Here is a 16,826-nt window from a genome sequence, read left to right as displayed (position 1 = left end):
AAATGATTGGGAGAAACAATGTCAGAAATAGTATGAGTTTTAATTCATTAAAGACAGATTTTTAAAAAGGGAGAACTGCATGAGAAGAGCAGTATACAAGTACAATATTAATATTAACACTTGTAGTTAATTAAATGCAGGCCCTTTCACACTCTTATTTTAGTTTACAGTATAACTAAATAATTTGGCAATTATTACAAAACCATGGAGGGCATAATATAATGATAAAAGAATAGATGTCTAAAATTAATATACATGAATATAAAGGAAAACAAAAAGTACCGGGTTTATTAAATGCAAAGGCTACATTAGTTCACCAAGTTCACATACATGTAGTGTGTATCTATAAAAAAAAACTACTAGTTTAAGAGAATAAATACATTATCACTGTAACCTTATAACAAATATCATGTGATCCACTGAAACAGCTACTAGACACCAAACAGGCTGCGTAAATCATTGAGTGTGAGTTTCTGATTTTTGGCCCCAGCACTGAAAAAAAGTATTAGTGCATGTAGATCTTAAGCATAAATAGACAATGTTACAAGGTACAATATAGAAATCATGTGGAATGACATAAATCACTGCAGCAGTCCAATATGAAGATGTTAAACAAGTTCTATTTGATAATACAAGAGAACACAGACTAAAGAATCAGGAAAGTATAGAAAAGTTACAAAAATCAGGGAAAAACAGACATCTAAAAAAGACAAAACTTACCCAGAAAGAACAGATTTTGCTAAAGATAACTTCCTCTCTTGAAGTGCTACTATTTTTTCTTCTATTGTATCTTTACACAGAAATCTGTGAAGTAGAAAACATTGGAGAAAACATTAATTTTTATTTTTCAAAGATGTGAGATCTTATGTGGAAAAAATTAAGTTTAAAACTAACTAAAAATAATCATTAGCTAAGAAAATTGAACAACAAAAATACACTTTGCCATGTAAATATGCTCAGTTTGCAATGTTCTTATATTTAAAGAAAACTAAAGAGCCTACAGATTTCTTACCAAATGCTACTTATTGATTTTATAGCAGAGAGATTAGTAATCAGAAAAAAGTTTGAGGCAAATGTGTGTGAAAATACCTGTAGATGTAAACATCCCTTTTTTGACCCATTCTGTAAATTCTATCACAGGCTTGCTCTTCAAGGGCTGGGTTCCTGTTAGGAAGTACACCATTATAAAACGGTCACATGGTCAGTCATGTGACTAACACCAACCTAAGGGACCTTCTGTCAAGCCATATAGACCTTAATGGGATGTATCATGGGTAAAATGTTCAGTGAACTGTGTCTAGAACTTACCAATGGTTGTCTAGCACAAATAAATGGTTTCCCCCCACTAGATTCAAACCAACTCCTCCAGCCTTTAAGGAGAGTAGAAGGACCTGAGGGAAATAAACCAGATGACCAGATCACAGAGTAAAAATTAGACTGATTAATACTTTGCCAAAACATACAACATTTGCGTAACACCTATACAAAACATTCAACACTTAACAAATAAAACATATGACATCCAAAATGGCAGCCATCACCATAGCAACCGCTAAAAATTTTTGGCCATTTTTTTAGGCTTAACTCTGTATTATAACTATATGCTAAATATAATAACATTAGGTTTAGAAATAAGCATTTTGGCTGATTAAGTACCGATCACCCACTAATGCTCTTAAACAAACAAAACACAACATTTGCCGAACTTTTAACTACTAAAACATCCAACATTTACTTCACAAGCACAACAATCACCTGAGCGCCTTTAGGGTTTAAATTAAAATCATCCACAATATCCATTCTTTTTTTAGGAGCAATATTCCCCTGGATAATGTTGTGGGTGATGCCACACTTGTCTAAATGCTGGCCAACTATGTCCAGCATTTGAGTCCACTGCGACACAATGACACTAAAATATAAATCAAATCTGTTAACCCACCAACTAAAATATTTCAAGAATGATAATAAAATTTCATCTTAATAAAGATATTTATTAAGTACTTTTATTACCTTTGTATGCTAACTTCAAAAATATTTATAAGCTTTATTCTATACAAATAAAAACAAGTCAGTCTCATTGATTGTTCCATCTACTTCTCTCACCTTTTTTCCAGTGAATGTTTGGAAGTTTCACTACAGTGTATGGCCTTTAACTTCTCCAGCACTGAGTGTAGCTGTAATTAAATAAATTGTCAGTGCTAGTTGTGTTAGGGCTTTTAGGGGTCATACCTTTATGATGTCGACCAAATTTTTAGAACCCCTCCACTTTTACAACTGGGTACTTTACAAAGTCAACATTATACATAGTGCTTTATTCTTTTTGGGAGCCTCTATCATTATTACAAAAAGTAGAGTCTAGAATGTTGAGAAGAAAATGTTTTTTAAGTATTAATAGGGATCTAGATCTATTTGATGAGGGCTAATTTAATTTTTAACATTTGATTTTTTCTTTCCTCCCATTGAAATGCAGGGTGTTCAATGATTATATTTTTCTTAACACAGAGGTATTAATTTTATAAATATAGATAAAATAATTGCCTGCTGAGTGGGTTTAAAAACATATTTGCCCTACTGTTTTAATGTATACAAAAGTCAACTATTTAAACCCATCTCTGTGTGGATGTCATGTTTGGCGACCCCTTAGCCATTAAATATATTCTATCAATCAAAACTCACAAAATGTAAACAGCGTTTAAAAAAAAAACAACAGAAAACACTTTGTTATGAGTTACAAGTATTGTATATAAAGTATTGAGAGACCTTGGAGCTGACTAAAGAAGACTGGAAGAGTTCAGTGACTTGCGGTGAATCTTTCACAGTTGTGTCTGCCACCAAGTCATTCAGTTCCATGCCCTGCAGTTGTTCTTCCAATGTCAGCTCTATACCATCTGACTCTAAATTTTCACTCTCCAAATGCTAAACATAGTAAAAACATAATATTAAACATTGCTGAATCAAACTTATTGATAATTGTTCAAACAATTTAACTTCCATAAAAAAAAAACTCATCAAATTAATGGTCAGTTATGAAAATAATATATAAATAAATCTGGGTAACAGACATATATTTAACATTTCTTTTAAAGCAAATGAAACAGATTTATGAGAACTAGAGAATATATCAGCCTTCATATTTAAGAACAAGCCTATAAATTTTAAAAGACTGACCTAGAGAAAATATGAATGCACATATTTTTATGAGCTGAAATGAACAAATTTGAACGTACAGATTTTAAAAGACTGAGGTGTGAACAGCTCTGGCGCAGCCTCAACAACAAGACAAGAATTTGGCTGCCTGAAGCTTTGCCTGGGGTTGGCAGCAGAATGCTAGATCTGGAATCACTGGTGTCATCTCTAGAGTCACTAGGGCCATCTCTTGAATTACTGACACCAGCTCTGTTTTGAGTCCTCCATTTCTCTTGGTCAAGATCTTTGTCTTGATGTCGCTGCACATAAGCTCGGACAGTTGACCTGTTTTATGAATATGGCTATTTAACTTTCATCACAGTTCTTTCAATTAAATTCTTTTTAAAGCATCCTAATAGATGAGAGGGTGAATTGGAAGTCTTAAAAAACAGTTATGTTGAAAAAACACTTTCCGAATAACATGATTATGTTGTATTCATTTATTTTTATCTTTTTTAACATTTTTATAGTTGTGTTGCTTTGATGTGACTTCCATCAATATTTTAATGTGTAAAAATAGTTCACTACCACATGCCTAATTTATAATCATTATTAACCCCTTTACAGTGGAAAATTTTTTATTTTTTTTGGAAACCGTGTTATTGTTTTTTTTTCCACTTTCGTTTTCACATCACGTGATGACCTATTTTTATCATCCGCTGTTAAATTGGCTGTTAGATTAGCCTCCCTCTACATTGTTATTGATTTCCAATGCTATTTTCGTATTTTCGTATCAAGATGAGTTAACTCGGGACGCACGGCACACAGACGACTTTTTTATCTGAAGACGAGTTAACTCGTGATGTACGGTTAAGCACAAGATTTTATATGACGAGTTAACTCGTGACACACGGTAAAGGGGTTAAAAAGAGGTTAACTATACTTCTTATATTAATTTTGTGTACAACATGAAATTAAATAGTATGAGAACTGGCTGTATAACATACTGTGATTTGCGAAACAGCTTGTCATAAATTGTTCGTTCTTGTGTGGAGAGGTTGACTAGGATTGTCTGACTAGATCGCTTGGGAAGGGACACAAGTGGCTTGCCATCTTTGCTGATCTGATCCTTGGTGCGCCTCAACAGCAGGGCTTTGACTATTGTGTTGATCCGCTTTGTCTCTCCTAGAACAGACAGATTTGGGAGAAACTCCAAGGTTTTAATTTGTCAAACATTTTAATAAGTAATTAGTTTAACTACTGTATTTAATGAAAATGTATAGGCCAATAAACTACAAATAAACTACATGCTAGCCAAGAACTTGCATCATCTCTATTATTTACTATTAATTTATTATTAAATACTGTCACATATTAAAAATACATTTCTCAGATAAGAACATTATATAATTGCAAATGTGCTGTATTAAAGTAAAAAGATATTTGTATAGAAATAGAAGAAAATGAGCACCTTTTCCAGAGTCCACATGCCTTTTCCAAACTTTGTATTCATCAAATGGGCTGAATCTTAAAAATCTTGAAAAGTGACCGAATAAAAATTAGTATCAGTGCAAGAGGTTATTTACAGAAGAAAAAACACCACAATTTTCAATATGTGAAGTTAGATAAAAGTGTAAAAATCCTTACAAAATTGTATTCACCAAAATTCATAGTGTATTTTTCTAATCCATGTAAAATATGGTACCTGAGCAGTGCATACATGTCCAGAAGGTCATTCTGAATGGGAGTTCCAGTGAGCGCCCACCTACAGACAGCTCTGAGTTTGCAGACAGCAATAGAAGTAGCTGACTTGTGGTTCTTGATGTTGTGAGCTTCATCCAGCACTATTCTTTTCCAGCCTACTTTCAGCAGCATGGGAAGATCAGCTGAACACTAAATAAATACAAAAAGTTTAGCCTTGGCCAATAGAAACAGTTCAGGACTTGTCAATAAACCAACTAACCACTGACCTCTTCAGAATCTTCAATAGGAGTTTCAGCATTAGTGTCTTTGTCAGTTCCCAACTCCTTAGCAATGATGGTGTATGTGGTTAACACTACATCATTATCTATCAACCTGTAAAATATTGTATTCATCAACTCGTGTATAATACAAATAACCTCAATGACAAGTAATCAATCAATGTCAAGTAAGACTGTTTGTACAGTGAATGTTTATTTTACTTTTTAATTACGTAATTAATAAAACACTACACATTTTTATTTAAACAAGGACCATTTTGTCCATATTTTAAAAAATCATATGATGCCTATGAATTAAGTATGTTATGTTACATAAAAAAGTGACCCACTTGTGTATATGTTTCTCTCTGTTAGGTCCGTGATACACAATATACTTTAAGGCCCCCGGTCGACACCTCCTGTCAATCTCTGAGGCCCACTGGTGTACCAGAGATGCTGGAGCAATGATTAGGGTAGCCCGGCTCTTCTTCATAGCTTTGTTCACTGAGGTTAAAACATAACAATCAAGCTTATGGCTACAATGGTAATCTGTAGTTTACATTTGTTAACACCATTATGGGGATTCCTTTGTTTATGATAATTGCTACAATAACAATGTGTAGGTTGATTTGATTTATGTGGCAATGTGTCTAGTTTGATTCCTGGGCTTAACTCAAAATGACAACAGTGACTACATCCAGCCCTGATGAGTACCTAACTTGAGATGGGGAAAGTAATTTACACCTTTGATCTAATACAGCAAAGATGTGAACATTCATTATAGTTGTTACAATAATGATTTGTTATGTAATAATGCTGCTTACAACAATATTAGAAAATCCTAGAAGAAAATGTCTTATGTTGTACTTAACAGAAGCATAAAATCAGTGAGTGAGTGCTTACATTTTTCAACTTCCTTTTTCCAATTGAGCCAGCCCTCCTGTACTGTGTCTGGTGTGTCTAGTTTTTGTTTCAGGACCAGAGCTATGGTGGTCAGTGTCTTGCCCAGTCCCATGTCATCAGCTGATGGAAGAAACAATTGGACTAAATCTTATGATGACTTGACCAGAGCTATGGTGGTCAGTGTATCATCCAAAAATGACATTTCAGCTGGTTGCTTTGGTCAGTTATATAGATATAATTATATCCCTAAGGGTAGTAATCAGTTGAATGTAAAAAAAATTTTATGTATAAGGGGAGTTGCATGACATTGTGAGTCCCACATAATATCATTCATATTAATCAATGACATCTATAGATACAACTGAATCATCATATAAGTAATACAGCAGCTGAGAGGTGGGAATATGTAACTCTCTCTCCACCAGGTGGATGCTGCTAATGACAGTGGAAACAATTTGTACCTAAAATTCCACCGGGTGGATGATGCTAATGACAGTGGAAACAATTTGTACCTAAAATTCCACCGGGTGGATGATGCTAATGACAGTGGAAACAATTTGTACCTAAAATTCCACCGGGTGGATGCTGCTAATGACAGTGGAAACAATTTGTACCTTAAATTCCACCGGGTGGATGCTGCTAATGACAGTGGAAACAATTTGTACCTAAAATTCCACCGGGTGGATGATGCTAATGACAGTGGAAACAATTTGTACCTAAAATTCCACCGGGTGGATGCTGCTAATGACAGTGGAAACAATTTGTACCTAAAATTCCACCGGGTGGATGATGCTAATGACAGTGGAAACAATTTGTACCTAAAATTCCACCGGGTGGATGCTGCTAATGACAGTGGAAACAATTTGTACCTAAAATTCCACCAGGTGGATGTTGCTGTTCTCGCCAGGTCAGCCAGGCCAGAGCTTGTCGCTGATGTGGCATTAACGTCACTGTCAAACCTGCAGGGTCATCTAGTTCTGTGCTGTCAGTTGGGGAGGTGTCCAACTGTCTAAGAGAACATGAGACAGTTAATTGACCAGAGCCTGGACAGTCACATGAGACAGTTAACTGACCAGAGCCTGAACAGTCACATGAGACAGTTAACTGACCAGAGCCTGAACAGTCACATGAGACAGTTAACTGACCAGAGCCTGAACAGTCACATGAGACAGTTAACTGACCAGAGCCTGGACAGTCACATGAGACAGTTAACTGACCAGAGCCTGAACAGTCACATGAGACAGTTGACTGACCAGAGCCTGAACAGTCACATGAGACAGTTAACTGACCAGAGCCTGAACAGTCACATGAGACAGTTAACTGACCAGAGCCTGAACAGTCACATGAGACAGTTAACTGACCAGAGCCTGAACAGTCACATGAGACAGTTAACTGACCAGAGCCTGGACAGTCACATGAGACAGTTGACTGACCAGAGCCTGAACAGTCACATGAGACAGTTAACTGACCAGAACATGGACAGTCACATGAGACAGTTAACTGACCAGAGCCTGAACAGTCACATGAGACAGTTAACTGACCAGAGCCTGAACAGTCACATGAGACAGTTAACTGACCAGAGCCTGAACAGTCACATGAGACAGTTAACTGACCAGAGCCTGAACAGTCACATGAGACAGTTAACTGACCAGAGCCTGGACAGTCACATGAGACAGTTGACTGACCAGAGCCTGAACAGTCACATGAGACAGTTAACTGACCAGAACATGGACAGTCACATGAGACAGTTAACTGACCAGAGCCTGAACAGTCACATGAGACAGTTAACTGACCAGAGCCTGAACAGTCACATGAGACAGTTAACTGACCAGAGCCTGAACAGTCACATGAGACAGTTAACTGACCAGAGCCTGAACAGTCACATGAGACAGTTAACTGACCAGAGCCTGAACAGTCACATGAGACAGTTAACTGACCAGAGCCTGAACAGTCACATGAGACAGTTAACTGACCAGAGCCTGAACAGTCACATGAGACAGTTAACTGACCAGAGCCTGAACAGTCACATGAGACAGTTAACTGACCAGAGCCTGAACAGTCACATGAGACAGTTAACTGACCAGAGCCTGAACAGTCACATGAGACAGTTAACTGACCAGAGCCTGAACAGTCACATGAGACAGTTAACTGACCAGAGCCTGAACAGTCACATGAGACAGTTAACTGACCAGAGCCTGAACAGTCACATGAGACAGTTAACTGACCAGAGCCTGAACAGTCACATGAGACAGTTAACTGACCAGAGCCTGAACAGTCACATGAGACAGTTAACTGACCAGAGCCTGAACAGTCACATGAGACAGTTAACTGACCAGAGCCTGAACAGTCACATGAGACAGTTAACTGACCAGAGCCTGGACAGTCACATGAGACAGTTAACTGACCAGAGCCTGAACAGTCACATGAGACAGTTGACTGACCAGAGCCTGAACAGTCACATGAGACAGTTAACTGACCAGAGCCTGAACAGTCACATGAGACAGTTAACTGACCAGAGCCTGAACAGTCACATGAGACAGTTAACTGACCAGAGCCTGAACAGTCACATGAGACAGTTAACTGACCAGAGCCTGAACAGTCACATGAGACAGTTAACTGACCAGAGCCTGAACAGTCACATGAGACAGTTAACTGACCAGAGCCTGAACAGTCACATGAGACAGTTAACTGACCAGAGCCTGAACAGTCACATGAGACAGTTAACTGACCAGAGCCTGAACAGTCACATGAGACAGTTAACTGACCAGAGCCTGGACAGTCACATGAGACAGTTAACTGACCAGAGCCTGAACAGTCACATGAGACAGTTGACTGACCAGAGCCTGAACAGTCACATGAGACAGTTAACTGACCAGAGCCTGAACAGTCACATGAGACAGTTAACTGACCAGAGCCTGAACAGTCACATGAGACAGTTAACTGACCAGAGCCTGAACAGTCACATGAGACAGTTAACTGACCAGAGCCTGAACAGTCACATGAGACAGTTAACTGACCAGAGCCTGAACAGTCACATGAGACAGTTAACTGACCAGAGCCTGGACAGTCACATGAGACAGTTGACTGACCAGAGCCTGAACAGTCACATGAGACAGTTAACTGACCAGAACATGGACAGTCACATGAGACAGTTAACTGACCAGAGCCTGAACAGTCACATGAGACAGTTAACTGACCAGAGCCTGAACAGTCACATGAGACAGTTAACTGACCAGAGCCTGAACAGTCACATGAGACAGTTAACTGACCAGAGCCTGAACAGTCACATGAGACAGTTAACTGACCAGAGCCTGAACAGTCACATGAGACAGTTAACTGACCAGAGCCTGAACAGTCACATGAGACAGTTAACTGACCAGAGCCTGAACAGTCACATGAGACAGTTAACTGACCAGAGCCTGAACAGTCACATGAGACAGTTAACTGACCAGAGCCTGAACAGTCACATGAGACAGTTAACTGACCAGAGCCTGAACAGTCACATGAGACAGTTAACTGACCAGAGCCTGAACAGTCACATGAGACAGTTAACTGACCAGAGCCTGAACAGTCACATGAGACAGTTAACTGACCAGAGCCTGAACAGTCACATGAGACAGTTAACTGACCAGAGCCTGGACAGTCACATGAGACAGTTGACTGACCAGAGCCTGAACAGTCACATGAGACAGTTAACTGACCAGAACATGGACAGTCACATGAGACAGTTAACTGACCAGAGCCTGAACAGTCACATGAGACAGTTAACTGACCAGAGCCTGAACAGTCACATGAGACAGTTAACTGACCAGAGCCTGAACAGTCACATGAGACAGTTAACTGACCAGAGCCTGAACAGTCACATGAGACAGTTAACTGACCAGAGCCTGAACAGTCACATGAGACAGTTAACTGACCAGAGCCTGAACAGTCACATGAGACAGTTAACTGACCAGAGCCTGAACAGTCACATGAGACAGTTAACTGACCAGAGCCTGGACAAGAGAGAGACGCTAATGGTAGACTGTCTCAAGTAAGCTTACTTGTGCAATTTTTCAATAGCTTCAGTGGTGATTGATCCCACTTCTTTCAATCTCTGTGCTGTCATTCTACCACCATACAGTGTCATAGCCTGGGGGTTGGCTGAGAAAGGGTTAATAAAAAGCTATATTTTAATGATGATTGGAAATAAAAAGTTATTAAAAGCTACTATTTAAATTATGGTTGGTTAAGAGAAGGTTAATAAAAAGTTATATAAAGCTTATTTTAATGATGATTGTTTAAGAGAGGGTTAACAAAAAGTTACTGAGACATAGCTATATTTTGATGATGTTTGGCTAAGAAAGGGTTAAGAATAAAGTTAAAAAAATCAGATGAGTGCTTGTAGTAATACGATAGATGGACTAAAACAGTGAACATGTTGGTTATAAAAAGATATATCAGCATCAAGAAAACCCTCACTGTCTAATAAATGTTGTAGACTGTGTGGCAGATATGTTTGATGGGGTTGCTTCAGGTGCTGTCCTTCTCTTTGTTGGAATACACCAACATTAGAGGCTGCTTTCTAATTAAGTTAAAAAAAATAAAAGTACAGATATAAAGTTAACAAAAATTACTTCAGGGATAAGTAATATACATGGCGTAAATAGAAGTATCTACATAAAGTTTTATTATTTCTTTCAAAATGGTACTACAGCAATTAATTCATGTGGTTGTTAACTAAACTACTGTTTCATGTGGTCCTAACTGTTCTAACTTCTCTGGCTGTCCAGATCTAACGTATCCATGGAAAAAGATGTAACCAACAAAATTATGAGGTACTCACCTCTTGCTGACCACCTGGTGGATGCTTCATGTGTCCACTACTTGTTTTGTTGGATACATTTTCTATCTGACCACCCCCAGCTTAAAAAAAAAAATCAACAGACCCATTAACCTTTGTAGGAGAGATCTGAATGGTGAAGCAAACTTTTTAACAAACAACAAAATCTTTCACATTTTCACAGAAATTGAGTCTGTATGAAGACAAATATAAGGGCCAGGCAATTAACATAGATCATAAAGGTTATAACATTTTAATGACACATTAGAGATGCCCAAAAATTAGGAGAAGTAAGTGAAGGATATAGAATTATCCTTTTGTGATGTCATTTAAAGTATATTCAGTTTAGAGTGGATGTGTTGAAGTGTCAAATAATTACTTTTGGGTGTCAAATGGATGACCATATAAGTGCTAACACATAGAGCAAGCTTAAGTTTGTCAGCTTAACATAATGCTAATACAACACACTTTTTCAAACATGTAGGAAAAAAGTTTTTAATTATTTTCTTTACCAAGTGAAATATTAAAAAGCTGTGAAAATGAAAGCATAAAGAAGTTGAATACCTTCTAGAATGGCTTGAATCTGCTTATCATTCTGCTTGATTTCCTCCTGGGTTGATGCCAGCTTGGTGAGAATACGAGCTCCCTTATCTGGTAGGCTGGAGATGTTCACACCCCTCATACTGGCCTACAAAATCAAACCCTTTCCTTAAACAATTATTTTACCTTGAGCTGCCATATTTATTTACAACAAATAAAATATATCTTTATTAACATAAAACAAATGAAAACAAACATGGTGCAAACCTTACTTGTATTTTTTTAAGCTCAGTGGAGAGTTGTTCTCTTGTGTTCATTAAACTTGTCAAATTTTGACCTACAGCAGGTCCTGTCACATCCTGCAGATTTTGCTGTAAACTTTGACCTAATTGAGGGACCTTCACATTAGAGAGGTTAACTTGGTTTTGTTGCACACCTTGTTTCTCATCTCTTGTTGCTGGAACATTGTCTGATTGTTTAGAACTGGTCTGTGGAACTTGTGCCAGAACATTGCTGGACTGGCTAGAATTGGTCTTTGGAACTTGTGCCGGAACACTGCCTGACTGTTTAGAACTGGTTTGTGGAGCTTGTTCCACCAAATTGCTGGACTGCTTTGAACTGGTCTTTGAAACATGTGATGAATGTGATTTCTCAGTGACTGTCAACTTTTTCAGCTCAAAACTAGCCTCATTCACAGCCTCATCGTCACTACTTTCTGAATCTGATATGATGATCGTGTTTGGCTTGACCTTAGCTGGGCCTGGTGAATCTCTGTACTGATGAAAAGATTTACTGGCAAAGCTCATATCACTGGAGGTTGGTGGTCTAGATTTGCTGAGGTCAGCAAAACTGATTTCCATGAAGGAAGTATTCTTTTCTGCCGTCTGCTCTTCATTAGAGACTTCATTGCTGACTGACATGTCCAGGGAACTGTTGTTGGCATCAGTGCTGGCAGATTTTTGGGACGGAACAGCTGCACATTCTTTTTGTATTTTCATTGTTTCATGCTCTATTTCATCACACTTTTTGGTATTCTGCTTAGGAACAATAAAAAATAAATTTAAAACTTAAAAATTAAAATTGTGCTCTTTGCTTTGCTGATTTATAATAAGAAATAACTGATAAGGCTAAACTTCTAATAAAAATGTTTTTTTTACCAGGCTATATTTGGAATAACCACACCAAGAATCTCCAGTTTTTCTTCCATGACATCTGTAGTAGCACCTGCAAATTCAATCAGACATCATTTTAAACCCAAATTTCTTTAAATAGAATCAATAAAAAAATTTTTAATATAAGTTTAAGTAAACTTTACAACTATCATTTACACATTTTAATAATTATAAAAGTTGATAAATGTGTGTGATGTGGATAAGTGAACACAATAATTCTCTTGCTAACATGTTCTAAAAACGAAATAAATTATTTATTCAGATCAGGTCACATTTTGATGTATTCCTCATACTGTTGTCCAATAAAAATGATGAATGCCTCCATAATGGAATCTTCTTTAAAAATGGGGTGATGGCTTTCTCAAATAACTGAATCCTTAAATAGCTCTAACCCTCACATTATAATTGATATTACAATACTTAAATTATAACTGCTAACAAACTAAAACAACTATTTTGAAAGACTACATTGATAGACTGATAGTAAAGGGAATACTTGTAAAAAATAAATGTATTTACCGAAGAACCTCTGGTGACTTGGTCTTGACTAGTGACTGAAGATCTATCACATGTGTAGGATGTACATTACATTGGATAGGGGCTAACCTGGTCAGAGGGGATAGTGCTTTGCAATTAATAAAACTTTTTAATAACAAAAGATTTACTTTTTGTAAGATTTTTTATCAATGCACATTTGAGAATTGAGAAACAGAATGAAACAATTATTTTAAGTTTATTTTAGGCTTTTTTTTTTTAAATTTATAAATATAATAGTAAACTGAGTGTTGTTGTTTTAAAGCGAAAGTATAGTTGAAGCCTAATTTAAATTTATGGCTAAATTGAATTAGATATTTCTTAATATAATAATTTTTAATACAAATACTTACTCAGTAACTTTATTAAAACTGCATTGTCCACAGACATAAAAACTGATACCCTTGGAAGCGCCTGGTTTTGTTCCAGTTTTAAGCAAGCAATATGAATCTGAAAATGTACACAGATTGTAGACTCTGTGATCAATGCAATATTAATGAAAGAATTTAACATTCAAAGGACTACTAATAATATGTGGTTTTTTAACCTAAGATACTTGGTGACTTAATCTGTATATTTACTTAAGCCTCAGAGTAAGATAGAGAAAAGAGTCACAAAAGTCAAAAGACTAGGCATAGAGTTCAGTTAAGTTTAAACTTGTATTGGGGTGGGGGGGGGGGGGGGTGGGGGCGGCATGGCCTAGCGGTACACAGCTAGACTGCAACCTGAAAGTCTCGAGTTTGAATCCAGGTTTAAGTCAGCAGTAAGTCCCTGAGTCAACCGAATTCTGATGTAGATTTCTACATCTAACTCACATTAGGGAAAGTAAACACAGCTGGGTGTACTGCTGACTGCACTATCCCTTTATTTCATATGTTGAGGTTACAGAATCAGAAACAGGTACTCTACACTCTAAAATGAGTATTTCAGTACTTGCTCCATTGATGATGGACCACAAGGTTTGAAAGAGTACTTGTATTTATAAATTTAACTTTTAAAAAAAGGAGTAAGGCAGTGTCTGTGAATGATATTTAATAATAGTTTTCTTTTTATTTTGCTAGCAGATCTAGATTTATGTGATGTAGGTTTAAGAGACGTAGATCTAGATCTAGATATATATTTAGTAAGAGTGGCTGAGGGGACGGAGTGGTCTAGCGGTAGAGAGCTGGACTGCTTACCCGTAGGTCTCGAGTTCGAATCCGGGTTCAAGTCAGTAGACCGTCCCTGAGTCCACCCAACTCTGATGGGTACCTAACTCTTGTTAGGGAGAGTAAAGGCGGCTGGGCATAGTGCTGACCACACTATCTCTTCATATGCCGAAGTCACAGAAACAAGTGAACTCTACTTCACTTGCCCCATAGACCGTCAGGTTTGAAAGGGAAACTTTACAAGAGTGGCTGAGAGAGAACCGAGAGTTGGGTAAACCTCCATTTTAGCGTATTTTATTTCACGCTTCACGTTCACCTCCAATTGAGCGTATTTTATTATAAACACAACCGAAACACACAAAAACGTTTGGAAAGCACTAGATCTCCTTTTTTTTAATGAATGTGATTTTTAATTAGAAAAGATAAAAAAACAACATAAAAGAGCATTAGAACAGTTCCAATTAAATATCGTGTGATCGTCAGCGGGAGAAAAATCCTTACACTGTCGCGGGTTCACCGTGAGTTCACATTGACTTTAATTATCAGCATACGTCATAGCTCGGGCAATAGCTGTTTGAAATTGTGTTGGCCTCAGTTTTGGGGTCATTGTAAGTTCATAAATGTTTATTTATAGTTTATAACTTTATAGTAACTTGCCTGGGAGATACTTGTAACAATACAAACTTAACAAGCTGCCTTGCAATTGTGAGTTACGTTTACGTACTTCACCCATGGCCATGAAAATTCTAACTGACACACGAACATAGTACACTCAATATTCTAAATTTGGATTTTTCTCCAGTTTTGACAAAAGTAAATTATCAAAATCTAAAACAAAATCAGTCTCTTTTTTTAAATTCATTTGTTAAAACAAAAATACAATACAAATAAATAAATCATGTTTTCCTAATGTTTTGGTTATTATAATAAAATACGCTCAACTGGAGGTAAACAAGAAGCGGAGAATAAAATACGCTAAAATCATACTAAAATGGAGTTTAACCCGAGAGTTGAGTCAGTTGTGAAGTTGGCTAAGAAGTTGCAGCTGAGGAGAGAAGGAAATTTACCAGTGTGTTTGGGACAAGAAAAAGGCTCCATTATTTATATGACTATTTCAATAAAAGTTGCTTTGTTTAAAAACGCTCGTTGTCTATAGGTCTAGACTACATGACAAGTACAAGTTTAAAACGTTTTAAAATATTAATTATTAGAATAAGGCAGTTCTCTTATTCAATATTCGAACAGAAAGCAAAAGTGGAACACCGGAAGTAAATAAAGAATATCACAGCAAAGTTTCGCTCTTAAATAAATATATAATGTAAATACTTGTGAGTACGCGGAGCTTAGACCACGCACAGTGACTTTAAAAACTTTAACCGTAGGTGGTTTTGACCACATCGGGGCTTTGTAAGAGCTTTGAGGTTGTTTTTTTTAAAGTACATGCTAATTTTTATTAACACAAAATTGTATTAAATAACAGTTTATTGTTATTATAAACCTACACGTGGACAAACCATAAATGCCTATTTTGGTATTAAAGGGTTTTCCATTTTTAAAAAGGCACGCTTTTAAAAACGATTTTTACCCTCCCCCCCCCCCTTTTTTTACATGCAAAATAACGCCCGACATCACATATCTTCACTAAAAGTGTGACGTAGTTTATGGACGACCTTTCTTAAGTAAAATTTAAAAAAAACCTATTTACTTGCAAGAAAACTAAAGCATTCAGCAGATTTATCCCAATTAATAACGCAGAAATCAATTGTAGCTTATCCCACTTTCATAATTTCACCCCCCCCCCCCTTTCCCCGAATTCGATAACATACATGCCCGAGTCGGCATAACTCATAAAACTAAAGAGTAACTTTGCTCATACAATTTTAGATCTAGTTAAGTAAGGGTATTCAATACATATTATAGCACCCAATGCTTTTCTTTTCAGTAATGTTTCTTCATATTTTGTTAATCTACCAAAAAATAAGTACAACCGCAATCAAGTTTTTATAATGACATTTAACAACACTGCTCATTTATAAACAATCTCCACTCTGAGTTTCTGGGTCGAGGCCATTATGTAGTTTACATCATAATTAAGTTGACACCTGGCACAAACAAAAGTATTTGCTGCAATACCAAATTTTTAGAGATAGGAGCTTTAACAATTATCTCCCCTTCAGAGAATCTGTGCTAGCTAGCTTGAGAATATCAATGAACACCTGATATTCTACTATAATCTTGTTATCTCCCATTTTGATACTGAATATAACAATCTTTCATTCTTTATATTAGTTTTTTTAAATTGACTAATTTATTATCTAATTGCACTGAAAATTAGATAATGAATTATCATCTGAAATGAAATCTGTGAAAAGTTTGAAAGAAATTGCTCCATTAGAGGCAAATACATGATTTGACCACAAGCTCACATACCCACCCAAATATCCGGACATTGTTAACACTAAAACAGCTAGTAAAAATGACAATAGGACAAACTTAAGTTTGTTTATTATAATTTATTCTTGACTGAAAATTACATCTTTATATAGGCTGCCTGCTGTATTTATTACATCTTCACACAAGAGATTCTCATCCAAGGATGCAACATACAGACATAAACATA

The 16,826-nt window shown here is 36.6% G+C and overlaps 1 protein-coding gene across 1 annotated transcript; it reads right to left on the bottom strand.

Annotated features, from left to right (window-relative positions):
• Positions 1–42: 42 nt before the first annotated feature.
• Positions 43–15,362, bottom strand: LOC131943783 (transcription termination factor 2). The gene is made up of 24 exons (XM_059304061.1): positions 15,274–15,362; positions 13,412–13,508; positions 13,044–13,130; positions 12,510–12,576; positions 11,625–12,389; positions 11,377–11,500; positions 10,816–10,895; positions 10,452–10,554; positions 10,034–10,133; positions 6,860–6,999; positions 5,991–6,110; positions 5,438–5,591; positions 5,097–5,202; positions 4,832–5,019; positions 4,598–4,662; positions 4,134–4,311; positions 3,228–3,471; positions 2,761–2,916; positions 2,104–2,174; positions 1,756–1,909; positions 1,309–1,391; positions 1,090–1,164; positions 721–804; positions 43–492 (listed from the first exon to the last, which is right to left on the bottom strand). Exons 1-24 carry the CDS (start codon positions 15,302–15,304, stop codon positions 432–434), a joined length of 3,333 nt encoding a protein of 1,110 aa, XP_059160044.1. The 5' UTR covers positions 15,305–15,362; the 3' UTR covers positions 43–431.
• Between the last annotated feature and the right edge of the window lie 1,464 nt (positions 15,363–16,826).

The sequence above is a fragment of the Physella acuta genome, unplaced genomic scaffold (genome assembly GCF_028476545.2).
Source record: "Physella acuta isolate Inbredline_101_S28 unplaced genomic scaffold, ASM2847654v3 ptg000466l, whole genome shotgun sequence".
In the NCBI taxonomy this organism is placed as follows: Eukaryota; Metazoa; Mollusca; class Gastropoda; family Physidae; genus Physella; species Physella acuta.
Note: the sequence above shows the minus strand (reverse complement) of the source record. Positions and strands in the feature narration are given on the sequence as shown.

Bases quoted from the DNA above. Each gene is read 5' to 3' on its own strand.
- LOC131943783 (XM_059304061.1), bottom strand. From the start codon at position 15,304: ATGGAGCCTTTTTCTTGTCCCAAACACACTG. The intron at 5,203-5,437 runs GTGGGTCACTTT...AATATTTTACAG, and splicing joins AGAGAGAAACATATACACAA to GTTGATAGATAATGATGTAG. The intron at 4,312-4,597 runs GTGCTCATTTTC...TGTCTGTTCTAG, and splicing joins GCATGTGGACTCTGGAAAAG to GAGAGACAAAGCGGATCAAC.